Below are 26,402 nucleotides of genomic sequence, written 5' to 3' on the forward strand. Positions count from 1 at the left end.
ATCTAATAGTGTTTGTAAGAAATACTTTATTTCAAAACTTATTTAATTTTATTCAATTAACAATTCAAAAATAGTGCGAATAAAATAAAATGGGCCGTGTAAGCCTCTACAGATGAAACAAATATTTCTCTAAAAGTAGTACTAAGATGAAAAAATAATACAGTATATATAATGATGGTAAATTATATAATAGGCCAATGCTGAGCCTCAAATTTTACTTGTATTGTGAATTTTTGCAGAGTACAAATTTTGACCTGCTTCACCTATTGATTGCACATGGCAATAAAGAAAAATAAATGATAATCTGTATATTGTTCAGTGAAATATTTCACCTCGAGTTAAATCCATGTTCAAAATAACCAGGACGCTCAAAAGGACCAAACTTATCAGACTGCAAAGTAAAAGAACAAAAAAAACTTCAACTGCAAAATTGCCAGTAATTTCGGGTTAAAGAAAACTGGCAAGCACATTGCAAGGACGAGAAATAGGGTAACAATTATCAAACATCAAAATGCATCTTCTAAGCTATGCAGAAGAAGAGGATGCCAGGGGCAAATTATTCGTCGTTGTCACTTCACTCTTCGGACTGTCTCTGACCCAGAACCGAAATATCCTCATAGCGTTTCTGAAATAACATAATGAAGAAATTACTACAAACTATACAGAGGTTCTTGTCTCATAGCAAGTTAAAACTATGAGAATGCGGCGCACTAACTATACGAAATAAATTACAGAACAAAAAGTTCATGGAACACAGAAGGAGGGTAGCAGCATCTTTAATGTTCATATAATTCATTTCAGCTCGGCCCCCAGACAATTTGCATCACAAGGGGCCTCTGATGATACTTTATGACACGTCCCAAGATGAAAGCATAATTGCCAAATATGAAGGCATATCGTCACAAAAACCATTACATCTTGATCAGAATACTCATTTTTATATTTGTGCAAGCAAACCAGAAACATAAGCAGGCAAAATCTTATCAGTCCTAAAACTTATCTGGTCTGCATAAAGCTCTCGCTGTACATAATAATGACAATACATCATACCGTTTACTTTAGTGTTTTCAATTCTCATGACACGTTCCTACAACCTGAGGCTTCTACCATTTCCGTTTCTATTTCAACTCCTACGAAAATCTGAAGTTTTGAACTGTACCTTCTTTTTCTGATAAACACCATTACTAAAAACCGATCCTCTTCCAAAATCCCCATTTCATCTCACTATATTGAGCAATCATCATTAACTTGAGCTAGATAAGTCCATGTGAAATAGAATATAATATACAGATGTTCAAGCTTGAAAATGTTGAATGCATAGATATCCTATGCACCAGAAACCTCTTGTACTTCACATTTTCTTATCATTATTAGTATTAAGCAAACTGAGACCTAAAAGGGTTCAAAGGAATATATCCTTAGTGGCACTTCTTAGTTCTTAAAGATGCAAGTAATGAGAGACAACTTTTAATTACAATCCATCCACACACCAACACATTAATCGAATTCAACCGAAAGATATTCATATACACAAGACAAAGGTTACATTCCAGATCAATTTCCCATACAAATGTTATGACGAATCAGCAACTTCTTAGAAGCACTATCAGTCCATCATTTTATTACCTCTCAAAGACAGTTCCTTAAAAGCAAGAATTTAACTACCATATCAAATTGACAATTTTAAATGCTCAATCAGTCGAACAACCCCCACATAACCCAGCTCAATCAACATAAACAACAGAAAAATGAAGTTACGCATTAAACCACAGCAATCAGCTAATTAAGAAAATTCAGTAAAAGCAATACCCCAACGTTGATGTGTTCCCATAGAGCGTGAATTCCACGATCGACGGCCTAATTTAGGGCATAAAAACAACATATCAAATCAGAAACCCTCAAATCCAGAATCACAAGTAAATAATCAAATTGAAGAAGAGGATAACCACCAGAAAACTTGTATAAATTCAAACAGATCATCCCCAACTTCTCTTATCCGTCTCCCCCAATCCCCACACCATTTATAACGAATTGGTACCGAATTTCTTAGATCCAATTCAATCCAGCTACCACAAACACGTAAACACACACAAAATTAACAAAGCTGTATTTAAATCTAGATAGAAGATACGTACGCGTTCACCGACAAAAGCGCCGACGAGGACGAAGGTGACATAGACCGGAGTGCGGCGCATGACCAATCTATACATACCCTCCCACGCGCCGCCGCCCCTCTTCCTAACTACCGGTTCCATTTTCAATCGATGCTTTTTTGCAACAGAAATCAGGCAGCGGGAGAAACTTTCTGTTTGTCAATCTCTTCGATGCGATGGAGGAGAAATGGTGAAACTTCGAATTTTGATCGATTCCATTCTTCCTCACGGGTTTCGAGTTCGTCGGTTTAGTGGGCCGGCCCAATTTGTCGGATATTTTAATAGCTGTGTTTGGGCCCAGCCCATTGCGCATTTTATCATGAGAAAATACTACTCTATTCGATTTAATCGATTAGATAAGATTGAATTTTTATGAATGTTGTTCGATTAGATGGGTATAGCATGTTAATGACATGTACAACGAGCCTTGGCTTTTCCCATGTCACAAAATTAATCTCTGGACCCTAGTAATCATCATTCAGTCTCGACAATGACATGACAAGTTAATCTAGAGCAATCAAACGTCTCATGAACTCACTGTTGTCTCTCGTAAGTTAACAATTTTGACATTGCATGTAGGAGCGTGATTGAGTTGACTACAGTTTGTCTCCTATTATCATCAATGCACATTACGCTTTGTGAACGGAATACTACACCGATGTACGATATCTTGTAATAAAGTGAAATACGAGGAAGTAACGGAGAAACCAGACAGCGCGGCTTGAGTCGCATAGTGAGACTCGTCGTGCTAAGCTGTGGATAAATTCAGATGAAAAAGAGATAAGACTGTGGTTTGAGGTCTCTACATAGCCATAGGAAGATCCAAATTTGTGTACTCTAACAAAGAGATGATGTATAAAGAGACAGAGAAGTCTAGCTCGGGTTGATTGTACTTTTCCGGTGTACAAGTACAGTGAAGCTCACTCACTCTTGATGGCATGGTATATGCGGCGGACAAACAGCAACGACGCTTGAAAACCCACGGCACCCAGCATCAAGAAAAACGCGTAGCAAATGCAGGCGTTGTAGCCGAAGAAGAAGGCCGTCTGCAAGAGGCCAGTCATATTCGAATGCAGGTAGAAGTATATACAGTAGCAGAACATGAAGATAGCTGTTGAGCCACCGCGCATTAGAGACCTACAAATTTGTAAGAGCAATGGCGGTCGTAAGGGAAATGGTAGAAACATGCGAAAATATGCAGTAGATGAAATGCCATAAACGATAAACGATAAGCACATATGGAAGTATCCTTTCAAGAAAAAGGAGAAAACAGTGTAATCGACTATACCTCCAATGCCATTCGTGGTCTTCGGCAGCCAGTTGAAAATATGTCAAACCAACGCTTAAAATAGCAGTGATCAAGATAAGGACTACGAATGTGAAGAATAAAATTCCTGGAGAGCTATAGAGTTTATAGCCCCAGATTGTAGCATAAAAATGGTGTAACTCGAGAGCAATGGCACTGTAAGGTAGAAGACCTGCAAGAAACATTTGGGCTGGGGTCTTCCGGTACCAAGCCAACGAAGGAATCTCCCGTGGACATTTCTTAGTGACGGGTGAGGCCGGGGAAGCAGATTTATAGCGGTGCCCAAACACTCCTCCTAGGGAAAGTAGGGTAACTGATACTAGTATATATACGAGAACAATGACACATATCGTTCCGAGAGGAAGAGCTGCAGTCACCCCGAAAGATGCAGCCAGTAAGTTGAGGATGAATGATGTGAAGAGCAGAGGACCTAAGAACAGTATTCCTACAAAAAGGAGACTTTTTTCCTGCAAAATATATGCATTGGTTTCACATTTTTTATTGGCATTTAACAAAGAATGACTTAATGTGGTAAGGGAAAAGAAAGCATCAATACCCGTCCAGTTTCAGCATACTGACTATAAAATGACGCAGATCTGTAGCCCGCAATTGCTGATGTAAGAATGTAAGAAATGAACACATAACTTGAGAGAGTACCACGGCTATACGGTTGGAAGACTCCCAGAAACGCCAAAATGAATAAAATGAATAACCTGTATGACGGGGACAAATTTGTAACTTGGATGATACAAGAAAAACTAGTACGGAGTAAAGACTAAGCTTAAATGAAATATTGTCAGGGAATACGACGTTAAAAGTACTGTAGCCAAATTACACGATGGTTGCATCATGGAGAAATTCTAAACTAAAAAAGAACCAGCTTGGTATATATGAAGAGCTCTTATATGAATCTAATTATCATTTATTGCGATATCAAGTAGTTTGAAAAGAGACACGGACTCGACTAATTGTGCTTGTGCACTATATGACAACCACCGAATATTATGTTATGATAGATGAGATTAGAAAATTAATGAAAATGGCAGCTTACATTGTCAACAACTGGGTACCACAGCCCAAAACTGCAGAGAACAGTGGTAGACTCGTTGGGCATCTGAACACATCATCGTGAATGTATTTCCAACCAACTTCTTTCTCCTCATCTTCATCTCCAATCGACCATCTGAAATAAATAATAGAGGGCTGATGTCAGAACCAGGTGTGTAACTTCTATGTACGGCGAAACTTACACTGAAATGCAAGCACAAAATTAGGAGCAAAAAGCAACGAGTACCACGGCGCAGAAAGTTACTTTCTTAAGTCATTCTTGACATGCCGCAGCAAAAGCAAAGTAAGTAGTCCCGTGAGCAGTATAACTATGACAATAGAATTAGCGAACGAGAACCAATGACTTTGGTGGATAATATGCAATGAGGAAGCTCTAGCGTATCTCTCCATTCTGTTCTCATATGGCATAGAGGTTCTTTTCCAGGACATAGAATAAGTGAACTCGACTTCAACATCAACAGCTTCTGTTATATCCACCATATGACTTGGCTCGCTGAAGGCATGGATTTCTATGACTTGATGTCCATTGTAAAGAGCATCAAAGTGAACATGGGTAAAGAGTAAAAACTTTTTCCCCTTGTTGTCGGCTTTCCAGCTTTCATCCTCAACTTTGCCGATGTATGCCCAAAGTGGAAGATCATCACAGTACATGTTATAGTAAAAGTCATTAGCGATAGCATCCCTGAATTTTGTTATATCAGCCTTTGTTAGCTTGTTTGGGCAAACAACTGCTTGGGTTGTGTTGACAGCAAATCTCAAATCATATAAAGCATTTGCTAAGCGATCACCACTCAAAACTTCCCCAAAGCTTTCCTTCTTTTGAATCACCTGATCTGCCAATGAGATAAATAGTGAGTTATGAATCTGCTTATAAAGGTACTTCTTAGCAATGGGATCAAATAAACTTGAAAAATGCAAGAAGATCACCTAAAAGAATTTAGTCTGGAAGAGGGAACAAATAATATCTCTTTAAGCATGATTTGAGCAAGATATATTCTTACATTACGGACTGAATATGCTCTCGAGATCTTAATCATGAAAAAGTGGAATCTACTACCATTCAGGAAAAAGAAGAAAATGAACGATCTCTACTCTTGTCTCAAGGAAAACTTAATGCTTCAACTCCAGATATCTTCATCATCTCCATATTTTCATTTTCTTTTTTAAGTTTTTTCTTTGTAGGTGATAATGATCAATATTTCAACTTCGAACTGTATGTATTTGGCTCTTAGCAATGTTCATATACTCCTTAATAAGCAAATGATTACTGATAAGTGATAAACAATTTTCAAAAGAAAGAGAGCAAGACTAAGAATTCTTCTACAATATACATTTACAAGTGTCAAAGCGAACCTGGACGACAGAAGGGCAGCTCGTAATATTCATATGTTTCACTGCAAGCAAGCCAAAAGTAAAAGATATCAGAACAATTTGAATGCAAAAGGATCACATCTACTACAATTATCAGAGTAAACAATAAGGTTTTCTAATCATAACAAAGCATAATCCCAAAAAAAAAACAACCAACATTGATTGTCAAAGCTCCTTACCAACCCCAATTCGATCCAATAGGCACTGGATTTGAATTTAAACTGCTATATTAAGCTCTCAAATAGTAGCTAAATGCTTTGCAAGTAAAACTGAATATTTCATGTTCGGATCTCACTTCCAAACCATGATGAATCAATGCATCATTAATTAAATTTGGGAATAAATAAAAAATCTCAAAAAAGCGCATCAAAAAACAATTAGTCAACGTCGAAAAACCAAACACAGACAAAATGCACTCCCTCTTTAACATCAAGAGATGAATGCTGACGAGTGTCTACCAATATGCATTAAATCAGAGCTCAATGCTAACATTTTACATGAATCGGTACCTAGGGTTGTGAAGGGGGCCGATTTTGTTGACGAAAAGGGGCACGCGATCTCCCTTATTGTAGGTGTTGGCGCAATCAATAGTGATGGGCAATAGGAGCAACAGAGCCGTTACAAAAGCAGATTTCGATATCGCCATTCTGCCGTAATCTCGACGGTTCATTGATTTGAACCCCGACGGCGGAGGCCGGCGGAGGTGGAGCGGCGGAATTGGAGTGATTAGCAACGGTCAACGACGGGAATTGATTTCGGCGATAATTAAGTTTTAACTGCTACAAGTAAATCGCACTTTCTTAATCACGCTTTCAACTTATCTCTCGATATGACTTTAGTTATGTAATTTATTTAAAGGGGAGTGACCAATTGCTAAATAATTATTAATCAAATAGACTAAATCTTAATTATTAGATTAGAAGATATAGTGGTTGAAATAATATCACATAGATTATATTTTTAATTAAAAAAATTAATAAATAAAATTAGAGGATGTTAATGTCAATTCCCTCTCATTAAAATTATCTTAAAACTTTAAATTTTTGTAATTCTCTCGATTTAAATTATTTACTTTTATTTCAAATTTATTTATTTATTTGAATATTTGGATATCGTCGATTTTCTGGCTCGATTCGGATTTTTTGATATTTTGAACTGATTTCGATTATACTTATATGGTGTATTTTAAAGACTCAATTATTGGATTGTTTTCAACGTCGAACTAATTTTAAAGGCCGAACTAAAAACCAAATATCAGTTATCTATTCAATGTCGAAGTATATCATTTGTATGATTTATTTTATCCACTAGATTAGAAAAAGAGATGGCTGAGATTTGGTCTTTAGTTCGGTCTTTAAAATTTGTTCGACATTGAATACAGTCCTTAGTTGTGATATAGGCAGAACTAGGGCTGACAAATCGTGCGTGTCGACACAATAACGACACGAACACGATAACAACAAACACGAACACGACCCGTTAAGAAAACCTCAAACACGAACACGACCCGCTACCCTCAGACACGAACACGACACAAACCCATTAACGAACGAACCACTTCGGATCAACACGACACGATAACAACACGTATTGAAAAATGAGATTGTAAGAGTCATTTAATAAGTAGTGAAAAATAAAAATAATAAGAATTAATAATATTAAAATATTATTTGTTAACGGATAACACGAACGCGACACGAACACGCATTGTTAACGGATAACATGAACCCGACACGAACACGTGTCCTTAATGGGTCGACCCGATAAGGACACGAACCCAATAAGCTCTGACCCACCCTATTAATTTTATGCCGGTTCGTGTCGTGTCAAAAATTGTCAGCCCTAGACAGAACTAATTATTAATACCGAACCGTCAAACTAAAATATAGTAGTTCATTATAAACTAATCATTTTATTAATTTAAGTACACAATTAAATATGAATATAGGAGTACATTTTATTTTATACGTGAAATAATTTGGGTTCACTGAATATGGAATTGGATAGCCCATGTACTAGGTGGTCAGTGATGGGCTTTTCATAACAATGGGCCGTTGAAATAATTTTAAACAGTGGTTCAACAAAAAATTAAATGCTAAATTTTGGGGCATTTGATAAGCAATAGCTGAGAAGAAAATCAAAATTCCATATTTATATCTGTCAAATTTATCTACAACTTTCTTTCATCCAGTCCAATATGATAAATAAAAATAGGATAAGGTAGTTATTAATATTAATAAATAAAACTTTGAAAAGAATAAGTCAATGGATGTACATGAATCATGGCTGCAAATTTATTTATTTGTTCAATGCAGGAATTTAAGTTACTTGAAGCACTAGATAATCATTATTGTGGAGATTAGTTTCTTAATAGTTGACTATAAGCAACATTTATTCTATATTAAGAGGTTTAGATGTCAAAGAAGCTTTCATTAGCATCTCAAGCCACATGTATTTATGATATTAATTATTCTACAAGCAAAGCATAAAGCTCCAGACCCAAGAAGATCACAACCAAAAAAAATCTCATAATTTGTGATTGATTTATGCTGTTTTGATTTTAATGTAATTTCTAAAATAGCACTGCTTTATGCTGTTTTTATCTTATAACTTGGAAATTACAATTGGGGTACATTATATAATAATGAAAGCATTATATATTACAACAAATCTACGTGACCAAATTTTATACAACCAAACACCAGTTTATTTGATAAAAAATAGATTTATTTATGTATTTAATTAAATTATATGGATGCATATATAGTACATGGAAAGTGCATAAAATTGTGACCATATATTTATGATTTGTGTATAATTTTTTTATTTTTTTAAAACTATAAATGTAATTAGTGCATACTTTAATTCAAATTTAAAAAACAATAGAAAGAAAATTCAAATATAAAAATAAAAAACAAGGTTAAAGGCTAATAAAACTTTTTAACTTATCCACTTACTGTATTTTTTATTTGAATATATAATTAATATATCAAATTATTAATATAATCTTATTTTAGTAGTATAAAATTTAGTTATTTATCGTCACTCTATATTATATTATTATTATAAACAAAGGAATAATAGTCAGGCACAAAAATTTAACAAGGATTGATTTATTCTATTAAAATATATATCCAAGAAACATGATTACATAAGACTCGTTTATTATAAAACAAATATTTCAAAGAAGTCATGATTGATACTACTATTTGATAAGAACATTCGTATTTTCAGAAGAAAAAAAGCTACACAAGTTTTCCAAATTCATTTTAACACAGATAATCCAAATGTTTCAACATACTATATGCATGAGACTTTTAATGTGCCAATGTTTATATTTTGTAAAATATTTTTTTGTTGTATATGAATAGTAATGGTGAGTTGAGATGCATGAACACCTACTCCTCATATAGACAATTCCCTACCAAAAGTTTTAATTTATAAGCAATCATTAATAATAGTAATAAGAATAATTGGTAGGGGGAATATTATAGGCAACAGTGGTAGATGAAACAAACACATATTTGTATAAAATATTGTTTAACCAATAATTAATCTCTTCACGAATAGATATGGGTCCATCAACCGATGTCTAATTGTCTCTTCCTTCAAATTATTTTTGTTATCATAAATGTCTTCAAAGCTCTAATAAAATAAAATGATATCCATAACAAATTGTGTAAAATTGGTGGCATGCTAAGCAGTGCAATGGCATGAGATGATACATTGCATTGCACATATATTGAATACAATGGTTATTCTATTTATTTATTTAAATGAAATTAAACTATGATTTAGATGTGGGGTGAATTATAAAATGATCATATAATAATCTCCACTAGCAAAATCTAGAAACTTTATAGCAGTCACACCTAATTCACAAACTAGTGATTTGTCCATTCACAGTGATAGATATTCATAAAAATTATGTCCCATTCCCATAATAGAAATAAAGTCCCTATATTCCCCTTGATATGCAAAGTGACATTTTATATGTTGGTCATATTTAGCTATGTTCTTCAAAAAAACATTATCCAGCCAATATATAAAAATATAGGGAAAATATTTAGGATTGTGCAATTTCAGCTTATTTTAATTAGATTTATGTCTATTTGCCATCCTTGGACATACTTTTATTCATATAAATAGAAATTAAATGTTTGTAAAATAAACCTATATTTACCCAAGTAAAAACAATTAAACTAAATGGCGTAAAGGAATATATTATCTCATCTTAAATGAATGAAATATGATGATCTCTCACCCCAGCCGTGGATTTAAAATATAACAAGAATTCAAAATAAATTCTATTAAGAGAAAAAAGAACCTGATGACAAAGAATGGATGTTGACCTATCAACAAATGGGATAACACCAAACAAATCCATCTCAAGAATTGGATTAATAATAATAACAAGTGGAAGTTTTTATTGGTGATTGTATTTAATTAATTAATTTGTTTTGGTTGAAAGCCCTTTAAGCAACATCTTGCATAATAAATATTGTCAAGTATGTGAGTTGTCAAATTCTGAAAATAGCACATAAAAGTAAACCCTTTCAACATAAAAACATCAAAGATCAAGAAAGCAGCTTTAATATACTTTTTTTTTAATTACCAGAGTATTTGTTAATTCACATCATAACTACTCTACTTGAAATAAGACTACTATTATTTAAAGTGATCTTGATTTTAGACAAATATGACCAAACACAACTTGTGTATAATCTTAAGTTCTCAACCTCAAAAATGTCATTTCTAAATGTGTATTCAACATTGACAATGATGAATGTTCAAACAATTATTGCAATTAGCAAAACTACCTTATAAACTCAACTCAATACTTATCTCTTTCAAAAAAAGATTCAATTTTTCCTTCAAGAAAAGGGCCAATGAAAAAGCCCAGGCAGTTAGAGAGAGAGGATTCTAGTGTTCCTCCCAAAGACCCCACCTTTTTTGTAAGTATTTTATTGAACTAATGTTGTTTTTCAATGCACAAATTTCCTCTTTTTTTAATCTGTTTTAATTTTGATTTTCTGTTGCAAAACCCCACAAAATAAGCCTGGGTTGCCAGGACAAGATTTTCTGTACCCATGGCTTGACTCCCAATTCTGATAGTACTAATTATTACACCCCCACAGAGGAGAGAGTATAAAGTATAGTAGAGAGAGAGAGAGAGAGAGAGAGAGAGAGATTATCAAAGAGAATAATCAGATTGATTTCTTCATAGAGAAGTAGAGAAAAGAAAGCTAGATAGAGACCCTCCAAAAGCTCAAAACTGTAGTAGTAGTAAATCATTTCAAGAGAGAGAGAGAGAGACCTTCTCAATCCCTTTTAGACAAGAAAGCTATGATCTTTTGCTGATCACCTCAAGTGTCCATCTTTCAAGAAAGTGGCCTTCTGTCTTCAAATCCCTCAACACACCAAAACCTCAGAAAAACAAAAACAAAAACAAAAACAAGAAAATCAGCACCTTGAAGAAAAAGAATGGCCTGAAACTGAGTTTGCATGGCGAGTCACAGAGTCGGTGAGCCAGCAGCTTTGTCTGACTCGGGAGCTCCACACCACCACCACCACCACCACCACATCCCCTACGCAGTTCCTCACATGCTCCACCACCCCACCAACTCTAATTTCATGTAAGCCTAAAAAAGATTCGATTTTTCGAACTGGGCTTTCGATTTTCTGACTTGGGTTCCTTTGTTTGACAAGAAATCAAGAAGGGCCAGCTTTTGATTTCGGAGAGCTTGAGGAGGCCATTATTCTGCAAGGGGTTAAGATCAATAATGATGACAAAAAACAACGTATGCTACTTGCTCTCTCCCTCCTCTCTTTTGTTTTTCTTACGTTGCTTTGTGTAACCAACTCCCAAGAGAGAGAGAAAGGGGAGAGAGAGGGTTTGTTTGTGCAAAGGGGGGTTTCTTTTTCTTGCACAGAAATCATTCTTGGACTAGGGATTTGAATGGCGTGTGTTTCAAATATGGAAAAAACCAGACCTGCTTGCATGATTCTTTTACTGACTCCATAACTGCAAAGCAAAAAACCCATACATAAAAGGGGATTAGCCTTACCCTTCTTTTTAAACCAAAGTTTGAAACTTTCAAAAAGCCCAAAACAAAAAATTCCAGAAAAATTTCCTTCTCATGGTAGTATTTTTTTTTCAAATTTCCTATTTTCTGGCTGATTCTTGAAGATTTTGCTTTTGATTTTTGGCAGATTTATACACAGCAATCAGGCCTGCAGCAACTCTGGATATGTTCCCTTCTTGGCCTATGAGATTCCACCAGCATACCACAAGAGTACTCTTCTCTATATTTACCTCTCTCTCTTCATAAACAAAGCTTCATTTCTTGCTCTTCTCCCTCTCTCTCTTGACCACCTTCTGCAGTGTTGTTTAATGTGTTTTTGAGGTTTTTTTTAATACTAATAGAATTCTTTTTTTAGATATTTGGTTGATGGTTGTGATGTGATGATGAAAGCCATTTTGACTAAAAATTTGTGTCATTTAATACAGGGAAGCTCAAAATCAGGAGAGGAGAGTACTGATTCCGGTTCAGCTGTAAACACACTTTCCAACGCCCCAGAGTCTCCTTCAGACCACCGCCAGCCACCCCCTCCGCCGCAGATGGACGCCGCCGGTGGGATTGACAGCCCGAGGATGAGTGGCTCACAGTCACAGCCACCAGCTGCTAAACCAGCCCCAGAAAAGGTCTGCTCCACTTTTCCCCAATTCTTGATTGAATTTCTTCCCATATCTAAAGAAAAAGGTCTCATCTTTATTGCTACTAGTTTGCTATCCTCTCTCTCTGTGTATAATCCCACATAGCTAGCTGCAAGAAAGATTTGTTGGCAAAGGGGAACTGTACCCCCTCATTGCTGAGGAGTTTTTCTGATTTTATTCTGACATATAATAAATCCATCTTTCTTGATCTATTATAATAATATATGCCTGTGTGCCTCAATCTTCAAGACTGCAGTTTTAAGTCCTTGTTCATAATTGCTACTTTTTCCCATCCCAAGAACTGTAGTTTAATTCTTTTTTTCCCTCTCTCTTTCTCTCTCATGTGAGGGATCTTCTTCATAGGATAAAGGGAAAACAAAATCTAAAGAGAATTTGCAGACAGAAACAATAAAAATAATTAACTCACATTTTTTTCTCACAGTGGTCATCTCCATCATTATTATTTTCAAGAACAGTTGTGAAAAATGCCAGCATATCTTCTAATAATAAAAAATTTGAAATCTTTCTGAAGATTCTGCCATTGCTGACACGTTATCTTCCTTCCCCTATTCTCTAACATAGAATAAAAAAATAAAGTTCAAATTTTTGCCTTACAAAATTTGTTTGTTCTAGCTGCTCTTATTGACTCTAGAAAAGTAGAAACGAATTAACCATTGTCTCTCTTGAATTTATTTTTAAAAATAATGCAGAGAAGAGGGCCTGGTTCTAACTCAGACAAAGTGCTTGATGCTAAGGTGATGAAAAGAGCCAAATTATTCACATGCATGCATGAGCTGAAAATTTAGTCTCACTGATTTTCATAATTTCTGCAGTTTTTTCTTACTTCCCAAATTTGAATTCCTTTAAATTATTTATCTTGAGGCTGTGTATTTTTCTTCTTCTTACAGACATTGAGACGTCTAGCCCAAAATAGGGAAGCAGCTAGGAAAAGCAGACTTAGAAAAAAGGTAAGTTGCAAAATTTTTACTCCATTTCCCCCAAAATTGTTTCTTTATAAATATACTCCATATAAATATTGTATATTTTTATGTGTGTGTGTGTACAGGCCTATGTACAGCAGCTAGAATCAAGCAGGATCAGGCTTGCTCAGCTGGAGCAAGACCTTCAGAGGGCAAGGTCACAGGTAACAACAGTAACATTTAATGGGTAGAAACAAAGAACATAAAGAAAATCAAGACATCTAATGTCATAACATAAGTATAAAATAATTGAAGGATGCCAATCCAAAAAAATGTTACAGTAATTAATAATTAGTGTCTAATCCTCTATAATTGATTTTCTTGACTTACTCCCTTTCTCCATCACTATATTCAACAGGGACTTTTCTTAGGAGGAGGTGGGGCTGCAAGTGGGAGTATTAGCTCTGGTATGTGTCTACATTTCTCAATAGTGTTTTTACTAACCTGCCCTCTACATAAATTGAAGACTTCTCCCCCCTTTTCCCATGAATGTTTGATTAGAGTGTGATTTTTTTTGAAGGAGGGAGGAGTTAGTCTTTCCCGTGCTAGTTAATTATTGCATTATTGGATTTGTTTAAACTTAAATGACATTATTAGATTTGTCTGACTTCAATCTAGTTGTGAACAAAAACATCAAAATTGCCAAACCCTTCAGTTTGTAGACATTAGCTAGACTTTTTCTTCCTTCATGGTCTAATTATTGACCATAAAATAGTGGGACTTAATCTTAATCTTCAAAAATCAAAATTTTTGGCTAGATGTTTTGTTCTAATTAGTGAAAAGAGAATTTGAAGCCATATTAGGCTTTTAAACTTTTTTCAACTAAAACAAAAAGAACTTCTATTTTTGACTAGAAGTTTTCTTCTTCTTGAAAGGCATGTCAGATTTTAATTACTGTTTCAGGGGAAAAAAGATTCAAATCAAATATCTGTATGACCAAGGCAGCAATTCTTACCACATGGTCAGCAAGAGTGTCCTTGACATGTGTGTGTGTGTGTGTGTGTGTTTTCCCTTCCCAAATAGCTGGTTCTATCAGTATGAATAATATTTGGAATTTTGGAATCTTTACAGTTCAGTCTTTTGCCTCATCTGTACCCACAGATATTTGAATCCTGGCATCAAGCCTTTGTACATTATGCAAAAAGGCCACTTTATGGTTATGTGGATATGCAAAAAATATAAAATAAAAAATCATACAAAATCAAAACCAAAAAAAGGTGGGAATAAAAAAAATGGTGTAGTAGTTAGTGGTTGTGGCTGTCCTTTTGTGCTTTCTTGAAGTGTGTCTTTAATTTGTGAATGCAACATTCATGGGCCCTCAATGGACTATGTGATTCACATATTATAATCAAATAATGTTATGATTTTTTGTTATAGGTGGAGCAATATTCGATATGGAATATTCTAGATGGCTAGATGATGATCACAGGCACATATCCGAACTCCGAACTGCATTGCAAGCTCACTTATCCGACAGTGACTTGAGGGTTATAGTCGATGGATACATTGCTCACTATGACGAGGTCTTTAGCCTGAAGGGCGCCGCTGCTAAATCTGACGTCTTCCACCTCATCACCGGAATGTGGACTACACCTGCAGAGAGGTGTTTCCTTTGGATGGGCGGTTTCCGGCCATCTGACCTAATCAAGGTTATAGTCCATCACTATACAAGTCATTTGTCATCATCCACATTTTTAACTGTTTAGTAATCATTAAATTTTATTGATTATCAGATGTTGATACCGCAATTAGACCCTTTAACGGAGCAGCAATTCATGGGGATTTGCAGCCTTCAGCATTCCTCACAGCAGGCAGAGGAGGCTCTCTCACAAGGCTTGGACCAGTTGCAGCAATCCTTGGTTGATACCATTGCTAATGGCTCTGTTAACGACAGCATGCATCACATGGCTGTCGCATTGGGAAAGCTCGCCAATCTTGAAGGCTTTGTTCGACAGGTTCATACACCCCCTCCCTCTTCATTTCTTGCATTTAGATCAGTCCTATCATGAAACTATGCAAAAGTAGAATCTGATTTTAATCCCTTACCTAAAGTCATTTAAAAGTTGAGGCTTGCACTTTAGGGACACACTGCGTTGCGGTTTGATGCTAAAATGTAACTTTAATTAGTGAGATAAGTGATAAGTGATTAGAAAGCATATGTCGGAAACTGATGCAACAAGATAAAAGTATCATTCCCATTCCTTTTTGGCTTTACATTCTGCTTTCTCTTTTAAGTGATCTCTCAGCTATACTTTAACAGATTTAGGTATCTTTCCTCGTCAGCGTATACGTGTAACGAAGTAGATTTATCTTCAGACCACATAAAATGGCTCCATTAGATTTACACATACCTAATACCTTCTTTCATCTGTCGAAAAACATCTGAAAATTGTTTATATTTAGGAAAGAAAGTATAAAAATACTTCCTTTTTCATGAAAGCTGCTTTAGCATGATATGACTAATCAGTCCATTTCTGGTGGAACCAATTATAGATGCTCGTTTTCTTGCAACGTCGTTCTTTTAACTCACTGGCTCGTTAAAAGCAAACAAACGATGCCTTGCTGTTAACTGATGATTTCTTAGATGAATATTTGTATAGCAGATCAATACATATATGTGACATTACTATTCTCTCTGTGCCTAAATACGACTCGGTAGTTGAAAAAAATGTTTTCTTGACTTCATTTTGGTGCTGTATTTGCAAAAACACAGGCTGATAATCTAAGGCAACAGACCCTTCATCAGCTGCACCGTTTGTTGACAATCCGGCAAGCTGCACGTTGCTTCCTGGTGATCGGAGAATACTATGGCCGACTACGAGCCCTGAGCTCACTGTGGGCTTCAAGGCCAAGAGAGTAAGATCACTTTTGCTTCAACTCATTACAATTCTTGAATTCCTGTTTATAAAGATGACATTTTTATTTATTCTTGGTAATTATTTTCAGGAGTATGATTGCAGAAGACAATTCTTGCCAAACGACGTCGGATTTGCAGATGGTGCAGGCTTCTCAAAATCAGTTCTCAAACTTCTGATTATCAATATTATTATTATAACCGGTTTTCTTGATGATTAGGTGAAATTTGAGGTTGTTTAGGAGCTACTCTTAGAGAAAATAGGTTTTCCTCCTATAATTTTGATGTAGCTTTACTTTTAATGTCAACATAATACAATGTTCTCTTGTAAATGTATATCGATGTCTATGCAAATTAATTTTCCTTTTCTTATTAATCATTTCAAAATTGTGGGATGAATTTAGTGATGGATGATATAGTCATATAGCGTTGCAAATTCGATAATTTTTTGATGGATTTTTGGAATTTATCGATGCAAATATTCGTCGGTAGCTCATGTTTTATTGTTGTGCCACGTGTGACAAAATCAGAGTATGTCAAATTAAATTAAGCAAATTTGTTGGTTTTTCAAGTGATGAATATAAATTGAGTGCCATTTTGTAATTTGTGCAATAAATAGCTACGTACTATTCAAATATCTTTATGTAGTATAATTCAAAAAAATTTCATTCATTAATTTGTAGTAGTTGTTAGGTGGATGTTTTTTTTAAAGCATAAAAGACGAAGAACGGAAGAAATAAAGGAGGAATTCATGGGGAGGTTATGAAGATTTGTCTTTTATGTAATTGTTTACTTTATCATTTTCCATTCTATGAAATTATATCTTATCCTTTGAAATAAACATTTAATTTCCCCTTCGAGGTCCACAACTATTAAATATAAATATTTAATATGAGCTCTATTGATTTGATTTGTACAAATAAAAAAATTATTGTTGCCCTCTTATTTATCATTTCATTTTATTTAAGTGCTTTTTCTTTTAATTTCTTTTTTAGTTTCTTATTTCATCATTTTGCTTTATTTAAGGCCACTTTATTGTGGTACGACATGAACTTTTTTTTGCAAACACTTGAATTAAGGAGTACTGTACACAATTTATTATTGATTGGACATAAAATTAAATTAACCCTTTTTCTGGAAAAAGAATAGTAGTAAACGTTAGTTGGAAATTGAGAGTTTTAGCGACAAGTATGATTTCCGTATCAAAATTAAATAAAAAATAAAAAATATCACTTTCATTTAAAACGTTAAAAACGAATAAAAAACTATCACAATAAAGTTTGATACCTTTCTTTATTTTATTAATTTACAATCGAACTACATCAACTAACCATATAAATATAACTTGATTCGCTGATTAAATCTTCATAGCGATTTTAAAATCCCCATTTTTCAATTCAATATGGCCCACATTAACCAAAATATAAACAATTAATTAGTTGTAAAAGGCTAAAGATTTTGTCTTTTTTCGAATGCTTTTGGGAATTAAGTTAGTTTATTGGGCACACAAGATGACCTAATTATCACATTAATTTAATTAAGACGTCCTTTTACAAATTAGGTTTTTTGCAATCAAGTGTGGCCACACAAATTTTAAATATGATAAGATTATATATTTCATAAAGTTGTAAGGTGAAAAGGGTTTATTTGCTAACTGATTTTAATTAGTTGCGTGACATGATTCTCAGTGCTTAAAAAAAGTTATTCGTGATTGGGAAAGTCGATAACATACTTTATTACTTAACAAAGTACTATAAATTACACTTGTTTCAATTTATAATTTAACTAATCGTGTTTTAAATCAATAATAATAATTAATGTATTGATAATAATGATTATAACAACAACTATTCGAACAGTTTGCGTTGTTAGACTCTAAACACATGATTGAAACAAATATACTATATTAATGCTTGATTATATCAAACGAAATCCAACTACTAGTTTATAAATCAAACATAAAAAATACTCCTCCGTCCCGCTTTAGCAATCCCATTGATTTTTCTGCTCTCTTTTTATAAAAATGATAAAAAATAGTTAAAGAGGAGAAATGGTAAATTAAGAGAGAGAATAATATAGAGAAAAATCTTATCTACATTATTGTCTTTCTTACTTTACCATTTCTCCATTTTAACTATCATTTTTATAAAAAGATGACAGAAAAGTCAATGGGACTACTAAAATGGGACGGAGGGAGTAATTAATGATCAAGTAGAATGTAATTAATCTGCTAATCATTGACATTAAAACTATTTATTTTTGCCGACATAGGATATTATAGTAAGGACGATGTAACAATCACAAAGGTTTGACTTTTTTTAGTGATATTTTTATATTTTGCATTATAAATTGTATCTTCAACATCTTTAATTTTCATCTAGATTTATGTTTACGTAAGTTTTATAAATTATTTTAACATGTGCTTAGTCAAATTAAGATTAGCATGCTTGGAACAATTATTAATATAGTATGAATATATTAATTTGTGAAACTGTCTCTAGAAGGGGAAATTGTAAGTAGCTGAAAATTAAGTATACTACTAATAACTAATAGTATTATACATATGCATATTTTCACTTTTATTCAATAAAATTTGAAAGGAAACGAAATTGATATAATGATAATAATGTAGGTTAGTCATTAAAAAGGTAACTTAATCAAATTTGAATTTTCCCATAGTCAATTTGGAGTTCACAATTTGGGCCATAAAATTTAATTTTAAGGAATGATTGTTCTTATAAAAGCCTCATAAAATATTAGTGGACTGATTCAATTATTGGACATGGAATAATGTTTATTTTTGGATTTAAATTTCATTTACTTTAGTAAATGTAGCCTAAGCCCACTAGGAACCAGTTAGAGCTTATTAATCTGATGAGAACCTACATTATTATGAATTAAAAAATGTACTGAAAAATAATGATATAAAGTGAACTGAGAGCAATTGCGGATCTATGTAGAGTCGGAGTCGATCGACCTTTGGAGCTGCTACCGATCCCACAGTGTGATAGTTCCACCGATTCACTTATGTATTCGTCTGCATCCATTGCTAGCGACACCCGACGCCCTATTTGCGTTTTGATATCAGTAGCGACCTTTTTATCCCGGACCCCACAAATTCAGTGTTCCTTATCACTCAATCATTTATTGACTATGGGTTAAAATCTTGCAAGCAACAATATGTATGCTACCAAGTTAAGTATTTATAATATAGTACTCCCAGTGGGCCAAGGCCCAATATACCATGGGCTGATAAACATGCAGAGGTTCAATGAGTTTTCACATCAGCGTTAGCATAATAGAATTACACATACTTTTAGGAATATTTAGGATTTATTTTCATTTTTTTAATTTACGAAATTTTTTGATATCGATTTATTTTATAGTCAATTTTGGGTAAGGGAAATTTTTTAATTTTGCTTATTTGCCAAAAAGTATGATTTTCAATATGGATTTGAACTTAAAAGGTTTTGATTAAATTGCCAAAAAATAAAGAAATATAAAAAATAACATATCTAAAGAACTAAATACTAGTATAAAATAGTAAAGTTAGTGACAAACTATGCCTTGCACACTTTAGCTCATACAAATATATAAAGCAAATTTTTTTTAATCTAAATCCACTATATAGAATAAATTCTCTATCCACAACCTATTTAGTGGATTCAACACCAACAATTGCAACTCCATTCACAACCAAATGTTTCTTGAAACAAATAGAATACCAATACTTCAATCTACTTTGCAAGATCATCACTTTTGTGATGAACAAGAATAAAAATAAAAAATAAAAAATTTCAACCAAACTACTAGCATTGAGGTCTATACATTTGAGGAGGATCTTCTCCAAGAACAAGAGACCTCAAGATGGCTTCACACACATCAGAATCATAAACCAGCAGATGCCCTCCATCCGGGACCTCGTGATACCGAATCCAAGGCAGTTTCCCAGAGACGTGCCTCTGCAGCTGGACCGGCACCACCTTGTCCTCGTGCCCCTGCCATATGTGCACCGCGGTTTCCCTCTGAGGGTACGGATTGCACAGCTCCAGCGGGTCGAAGTCCCACTTACCAAACGCCACCACAAAGTCACGTCGTAGGGAATCGAACACTGTCCTATTCCTTACCTTGTTCTGCACATGTGCAAAACACACATGATTAGGACAGTTTATGTTGATTTCTTGTATGAATTAGTGTTTTCACCTGACTAAGCAATTGGTAACCCGGTGTGATCTTGAGCACTTCTATGTCCTTTCGACTGAAGAATGCAGGGTTCCTATCAAGAACGGTCGATGATGGGAAGAGCTTCTGTGTCAGCCACCAATACAGCAATCGTGGAGCGTGGCTTGCAACGAAAACAGCCCAATGGGAAAGGCCCTTCCGATAGTCATCCTTCGTTAGTTCACTCGGAAGAGAAGGCCATTTGTAGTTTATGTATGGAACTACTAATGCAACACCAGCTAGCCTAAATTTAAAATCATAACAAAGAAACCAACATTCTTGAATAGCCCAAACATCAATCAACAAAAGACAATTTATTCGGATCAAACGACTATATACCTGTTTGGTGTTCGTCTGAGGCAACCCCAGACGGGGTAGCACCCCAATGACACACCAAGCACGAAAAACTTTGATCCCAGCTGCAACTTATCAGCTAGCTCCTCAATGTCGGATGCTTCACTTTTTAAGGATCTCTTCGGATTGGGATCGCTTTCGCCATATCCAGCCCGGTCGAACAACAGAAGACATATCTTCAACTCCTCAAGAAAATCCTAGAGGCTAAAGTCACATCAGCAACTTCTCAATGAACAACACCAAACACTAATCCTACCACAAACAGAACCAAAGCCAAAAATTCAAGTAAATTAAATTCAGATCAAGAAACCAAGATTCAATCTTTACAACAACACGAGCAAGACATCCAACAATCACAAACTACAACTGAACATAAAGCCATCAAACCCTAGTTTCACAATGAAGAAATAAAAAATTTACTAAAAGGGGGTAAATTAAAATTACCATACCTGGGAAGCCATAAAGTTCATTTCTTTAGAGCTACCAAATCCATGAACAACAATAACTGTGTAATTGGACTTATTCATGGGGACTCCTCTCTCTGTGTAAGCCAAGAATCTGCCATCACTGAGCCTGATTCCTTTTGAGCCGCAAATTTCAACATCAATGGATGAAGATTCAGCAGTTTCAGCAGGAGGGGCAGGAAGAGTGGGCTGCTTCGATATCCCCAAACAACGCATCATCATAACAGCCACTTTCTTGAAAACCATTGCTGCAGATAAAGCCCCAAAGGAAGGGGAAAAAAATTGAATCTTGAACTGAAATGAATGCTTAAAAGTAGAGATGTGTGTGATTGAAGAATGAGATTCTTGATGCTGGCATACCTTAGAGATGGTGTGATCTTCACAGATTCTTGTGGATTACTGTATTTATTAGCTTCTGTATTGTTTTCGGACAGAGATGTTGACTTCCTGGTTACAGAGTTGTCTGAAAATGTAGATTGTGCCGACAATAGCTTCCACTTTGAGCATATAAAAATGCTGTCGGATCACAGTTTTTGTGTAAAGATTGATTCTTGGAGGAGTTCTATCAACTATTGCATCTAAGATTTGATGAGAAGTGTGAGATGAAATTCAGTTAACTTCAAAGGAATGGTGGCGGCCCATACTCATCTGTAAATTCTTCTCTTTCTCTCTCTGTCTGTCTGTATTATTGATTTAATACAAGTGGATTAGAGAAATGAGAGTGATTACTTAAGGGCATCCTCGGATAATTTTGGAGTATTAATGGTTGAAAAAGAAGAAGAAGAAATATTAGAATATTTATTTGTTTATATTTCTAGGCAATCAATCTTGAAAATTCAGCCAGTTTAGATTCTTCTTTGTTTCAAGTTTTTTTTTTGTTTTAAAAAAAAACTTTTAGTTCAATATCATTAACTTTGATAGTGAATAATGTGTATTTTAATTCTATTACAGTATGTAAATTAAATAAAAATACTAGTTAAAATATTATTTATTGAATATCAATAAATAGGAGAACAAAATATGGGAGGGAAAATGGTGAGCTATATTACTAATAAAGATAGGAAAGACTAATTTTATAGATGAAAAAACTAGTAGTAGTACCTTAATTATGAAGTTAGTGAATTTTTGTGTGTGAAATCAAGATGGGGATATTTTCTATTAAACCGGTCAACAGAAATGATTTGAAAAAAAAAGTACAATGAATAAAATAAAACTGGCCTATCTGGAAATAGGAGTAGTGATTAATTATACATGACTTCTGCTACATAATCAATCATCACACCAATGCCAACTATATAATCTCATTAATAATTAGATTATATACAAAGTGACAAACAACACAATATTTATACTCTACTTTTTATAGTTTACAGTTCAGAATTAGGATTTTAATGTAATTTCAATTTTTTGTATTGTTAGTGTCGTTTATCAAAGTTTTTCGTTTTTTTTACTATTACTATTCTCACATAGGATTTGTTATTTCATAGCTGTAGTTTTCTAGTTACTTTTTTATGTATGAATATAGGTATCATTAATTTCTCTACCATTTTTCTATATCTAGAAACATAAAGTTCCGTATCAGAATTTACTTTTACTTATTTATGAGTAGATTTTGTCACTGGTATCTAAAAATGTAGGTAGATCTCATTTTACATCTTGTACATCTCTTAAAATAGATAACGACAAATGTTTCCCAATTTATTAATCAGTGACATTAATAAACTATCAACATTTACTTGTATCATACTACACTCTTTCACAGTCAAATTCAATTGGAGTTGGATCTAAGTATATTCTTTACATATTTACTCAAAACTCAGATCTTATTTATAGAATTATTCCCATGTCTAAGAATATTCTTTGTGTGCCATTTTCCCAAGCCACAAGTTATAACACAGACAAAATAATTGAATCAAATTTATACTCCACTACTATTCACTTATTACATCATGTCAAAGTTTTTAAGTTAGATCTTAAATGCCTACAGTTTTAGTATACAGTCTAATTGAGAATTCTATCCTCAGTAAAAGCATCGTATTTGAATAGTAACTTATATTTCCATTTAAGATTATTACAGTATAATTTTGTTGTAATAATTCATTATATCAATGCAATGAAAATACATGTAGATAATAAGATTTAAGTAATGGGATTTAATATTTCCTAAAATGGGCCTTCTATGTAATATTTGACCCTAACAATACTCATAATGGGCTCTATCGAAGTCCATTACGTGATTTCATTGAAATACTTATGAGGGAGATGATTTTGAACTATGAAATTTATTTTTGTAAATTTTTGCAACAACTACTTCACACTGCACAAAATAGTTAAGAATAAATATTTTTTTTATAAATTTTATAAAAAAAATGGCCGTTTATGAATTTACAACGCTCGCTTATTTAGGAGTAGTACTATATATGTAAATCTATCGTAGAGTGGAAGTACATAATTTATAGATAGGCCGCTGATTGAACTCTACACATAGGTAGATATCCTTGGAAAAATCGACACGTCAAACATTGTTATCATAAAAGAAGAAAAAATTGTACTCCGATTCTTTATAGTTGAGTCATTTTATCATTTCGGAAAGTTTCTTTATAGTTGAGTCGTTTTCTTATATGGTAACTTTTTCCCTTCTCTTACTTTATTCTCTCTATTTTATTCACTTTATACTTTAATATCTCTACCTTTTTTTTCCTTTTACTTTTTTATCTATTTATTTAATACACTCAACATTCAATTATAAAACTCTGTGTCAAAAAGTTTTGCTTCAACTACGAAGAAACGGATGGAGTAATTTCCAACCTAATTATTACTCCCACAAAAAAATGTTGAGTGTACATCAACATGGTACACTTTGGGTCACTTTTCCATGCACGCTCATTTTAATTCCACGGTTAATTCACCGAACTCGATAGTTGCATACACACAAATCACCACAACTTGCTTCATTAATTAGAAAAAGTATATATATTCTATTCGTCCAACAAAAGTAAAAAAGTACATACAAATTTTAATAAAAGTGATCAAAATATTAAGCAGATAAAATATTCATCATAAAGATAGTTTTAATAATAATAAAAAATATTGTAATAAAAGAAAGTAGTGGATCAATATAAAAGATAAATAAATTGATATATCGAAAGGTACTAGTAATATTTCGTACTAATATATGTATATAAGTGTAAATGAATTAGTTGTCGAGGAGTACCAAAATGTATATAAATGTAAATAAATTTTAGCAGTGGCTTATTAAAATTTTTCATTGTAAATATTAATATAGTACTATATTATATAAGGGAGTGTTAGGGTGCCACCACCTCTTAAAATAACATCATACCACCATTTCTAGCCAATCATTTGTACACGTGGACGAATAATAAGCTGCCACGTGGCAAAAAAAAAAAAAAAAAAAATCTGAAAAAAACGGCCAGCAATATGTTGTACACTATACAACAACTTTTCTTGGCCAGCAATATCCAACACACTATACAGCAATCTATAGATTGTTGTGTAGCGTTTTCAATATTGTTGTGTAGCGTTTATAATTTTGCTGTATAAGTGGTGTCACGGTGTCACTTTAAGAAGAATTGTCATTTTAACACAAACCTATTATATATATATTATAAAAAATCCGAATAACAATAATAAAATTGTATAAATATTTAATACATAAAGTGCCAACATAAATATAATTCAAATCCAATTCAACTTTTTACATATTTTCCAGTAATTCAACAATTCTACCACTTAAGAGAAGATAGAAGATGAATAACCTTCGCATTTAAAGAAAAAAAAACCATTTCTATACAAGCAAAATTTTACTAAATTAATTAAAAATGTAAACTTTACTCCTAGAATGTAGTTTTTTTTTCCTATCAAGAATATCACAATGTACGTTCATTTTATATAAGAAATTAAAATTATGAAAACTACACAAGAAAACTTTTCAATATTTGGATAAACCACAAAATTAATCTTGCGAATATAATACAGTAACTATGACAAAAGAAAAAGGGAAAAATGGACTCACCAATTAAAGTGGTAAAGAAGAACATTAAAAACGTTTGTTGAATAAAATTTGTGGAAACGATTTTAAATTTAAGTATTGTGAAATGTGGAACACGTTTCAATAGGGATAAGGGATTGCCTTCTCAGACTTTATTATTACTCCCTCCATCCCACAAATATTGTCCCATTTTTCCATTTCCGTGTGTCCCACAAAGTTTGTCCTATTTCACTTTTATCATTTTTAGTAATGGACCTCATATTCCACCAACTCATATCTACTCACATTTTATTATAAAACTAATACTTTAAAAGTAGAACCCACATCCCACCAACTTTTTCAACTCACTTTTAATTACATTTCTTAAAACCCGTGTCGGATCAAAGTGGGACTATCTTTGTGGGACGAAGAGAGTATTATAGTAGTACTATTCATTAAACAGGTTTGGTAGGGGCTTAAAAAGTCCCTCTCCTCATGCGTGTATGTCCACCACTGTTTATAGGGGTAAAGTGTGATTTAACTATTTAAAAAGTTCATACTTTTCGAGAAAACTACACAGGAGTATGACTTTTTCCGAAAAGATTTGTACATGTTTTTAATTTATTTAATTTCCAAAGAAGAAAAATATAATTTGTGCAAGTGCTTATACTTGTGAAATCAAACCAATATTTACAAGTACTCCATAAACCAATATATAATCAGTTCTCTCCAAAAAGAGATTTACAGAAATTTCATGACAGAAGATGTCATTTTCGTCATTTTTAACGGGCGGTGCATATAAGGGATTCCGGCCTTCACTCGGCCGAAAAGCAGCAACCGACCCCAATAGCCCAGGAACAAGGAGTACGGACGTCCAAAGCGGGCTACGAGACGTCCGGCCAAGTAAAAGGATTATGGAGTA

General features: G+C 33.7%; 4 protein-coding genes and 1 long non-coding RNA gene across 6 annotated transcripts; 1 reads left to right on the forward strand and 4 right to left on the reverse strand.

The window, feature by feature from the left end:
- Positions 1-283: 283 nt before the first annotated feature.
- On the reverse strand, positions 284-2,345 carry LOC125187067 (cytochrome b-c1 complex subunit 9-like). The gene is made up of 3 exons (XM_048083578.2): positions 2,136-2,345; positions 1,810-1,857; positions 284-625 (listed from the first exon to the last, which is right to left on the reverse strand). The coding sequence occupies exons 1-3, from the start codon at positions 2,253-2,255 to the stop codon at positions 575-577; spliced, it is 219 nt and encodes a 72-aa protein (XP_047939535.1). The 5' UTR covers positions 2,256-2,345; the 3' UTR covers positions 284-574.
- A 504-nt stretch (positions 2,346-2,849) lies between these two features.
- Positions 2,850-6,699, reverse strand: LOC125186879 (transmembrane 9 superfamily member 5-like). Its single transcript, XM_048083358.1, has 7 exons — positions 6,408-6,699; positions 5,881-5,921; positions 4,772-5,360; positions 4,511-4,642; positions 4,016-4,172; positions 3,442-3,926; positions 2,850-3,290 (listed from the first exon to the last, which is right to left on the reverse strand). Exons 1-7 carry the CDS (start codon positions 6,566-6,568, stop codon positions 3,074-3,076), a joined length of 1,782 nt encoding a protein of 593 aa, XP_047939315.1. The 5' UTR covers positions 6,569-6,699; the 3' UTR covers positions 2,850-3,073.
- Positions 6,700-11,400: 4,701 nt separating this feature from the next.
- On the forward strand, positions 11,401-16,826 carry TGA9 (bZIP transcription factor family protein). 2 transcript variants are annotated; one of them, XM_048085603.2, is made up of 12 exons: positions 11,401-11,534; positions 11,608-11,699; positions 12,112-12,194; positions 12,410-12,604; positions 13,327-13,371; positions 13,525-13,584; positions 13,683-13,760; positions 13,955-14,003; positions 14,974-15,245; positions 15,330-15,551; positions 16,310-16,452; positions 16,543-16,826. In XM_048085603.2, exons 1-12 carry the CDS (start codon positions 11,404-11,406, stop codon positions 16,628-16,630), a joined length of 1,458 nt encoding a protein of 485 aa, XP_047941560.1. In that variant the 5' UTR covers positions 11,401-11,403; the 3' UTR covers positions 16,631-16,826. The 2 variants fall into 2 exon arrangements, with proteins under 2 accessions (XP_047941560.1, XP_047941561.1); XM_048085604.2 differs by lacking the exon at positions 13,327-13,371.
- LOC125188637 (uncharacterized) lies at positions 11,528-12,349 on the reverse strand. The gene is made up of 3 exons (XR_007170765.2): positions 12,215-12,349; positions 11,743-11,923; positions 11,528-11,659 (listed from the first exon to the last, which is right to left on the reverse strand). It is a non-coding gene; the product is annotated as an uncharacterized LOC125188637 (long non-coding RNA).
- A 3,288-nt stretch (positions 16,827-20,114) lies between the features above and the next one.
- Positions 20,115-22,194, reverse strand: LOC125186940 (uncharacterized). The gene is made up of 5 exons (XM_048083426.2): positions 21,850-22,194; positions 21,475-21,737; positions 21,011-21,222; positions 20,654-20,915; positions 20,115-20,583 (listed from the first exon to the last, which is right to left on the reverse strand). The coding sequence occupies exons 2-5, from the start codon at positions 21,733-21,735 to the stop codon at positions 20,260-20,262; spliced, it is 1,059 nt and encodes a 352-aa protein (XP_047939383.1). The 5' UTR covers positions 21,736-21,737; positions 21,850-22,194; the 3' UTR covers positions 20,115-20,259.
- Positions 22,195-26,402: the final 4,208 nt, after the last annotated feature.

This window comes from Salvia hispanica, chromosome 5 (assembly GCF_029641045.1).
Source record: "Salvia hispanica isolate PSC_SH4W2 chromosome 5, Shi_PSC_v1, whole genome shotgun sequence".
Taxonomy (NCBI): domain Eukaryota; kingdom Viridiplantae; phylum Streptophyta; class Magnoliopsida; order Lamiales; family Lamiaceae; genus Salvia; species Salvia hispanica.

Bases quoted from the DNA above. Each gene is read 5' to 3' on its own strand.
- LOC125187067 (XM_048083578.2), bottom strand. From the start codon at position 2,255: ATGGAACCGGTAGTTAGGAAGAGGGGCGGCGGCGCGTGGGAGGGTATG. The intron at 1,858-2,135 runs GTACGTATCTTC...GCCCTAAATTAG, and splicing joins GCGCTTTTGTCGGTGAACGC to GCCGTCGATCGTGGAATTCA. The intron at 626-1,809 runs GTATTGCTTTTA...ATGTTATTTCAG, and splicing joins GGGAACACATCAACGTTGGG to AAACGCTATGAGGATATTTC.
- LOC125186879 (XM_048083358.1), bottom strand. From the start codon at position 6,568: ATGAACCGTCGAGATTACGGCAGAATGGCGATATCGAAATCTGCTTTT. The intron at 5,922-6,407 runs GTACCGATTCAT...GCTTGCTTGCAG, and splicing joins GGCCCCCTTCACAACCCTAG to TGAAACATATGAATATTACG. The intron at 5,361-5,880 runs GTTCGCTTTGAC...TCTCATTGGCAG, and splicing joins GCTGCCCTTCTGTCGTCCAG to ATCAGGTGATTCAAAAGAAG.
- TGA9 (XM_048085603.2), top strand. From the start codon at position 11,404: ATGGCGAGTCACAGAGTCGGTGAGCCAGCAGCTTTGTCTGACTCGGGA. The intron at 12,605-13,326 runs GTCTGCTCCACT...AAAATAATGCAG, and splicing joins CTAAACCAGCCCCAGAAAAG to AGAAGAGGGCCTGGTTCTAA. The intron at 15,246-15,329 runs GTTATAGTCCAT...ATTGATTATCAG, and splicing joins GGCCATCTGACCTAATCAAG to ATGTTGATACCGCAATTAGA.
- LOC125186940 (XM_048083426.2), bottom strand. From the start codon at position 21,735: ATGGTTTTCAAGAAAGTGGCTGTTATGATGATGCGTTGTTTGGGGATA. The intron at 21,223-21,474 runs GTATGGTAATTT...TTTAGCCTCTAG, and splicing joins TGAACTTTATGGCTTCCCAG to GATTTTCTTGAGGAGTTGAA. The intron at 20,916-21,010 runs GTATATAGTCGT...TTTTAAATTTAG, and splicing joins CTCAGACGAACACCAAACAG to GCTAGCTGGTGTTGCATTAG.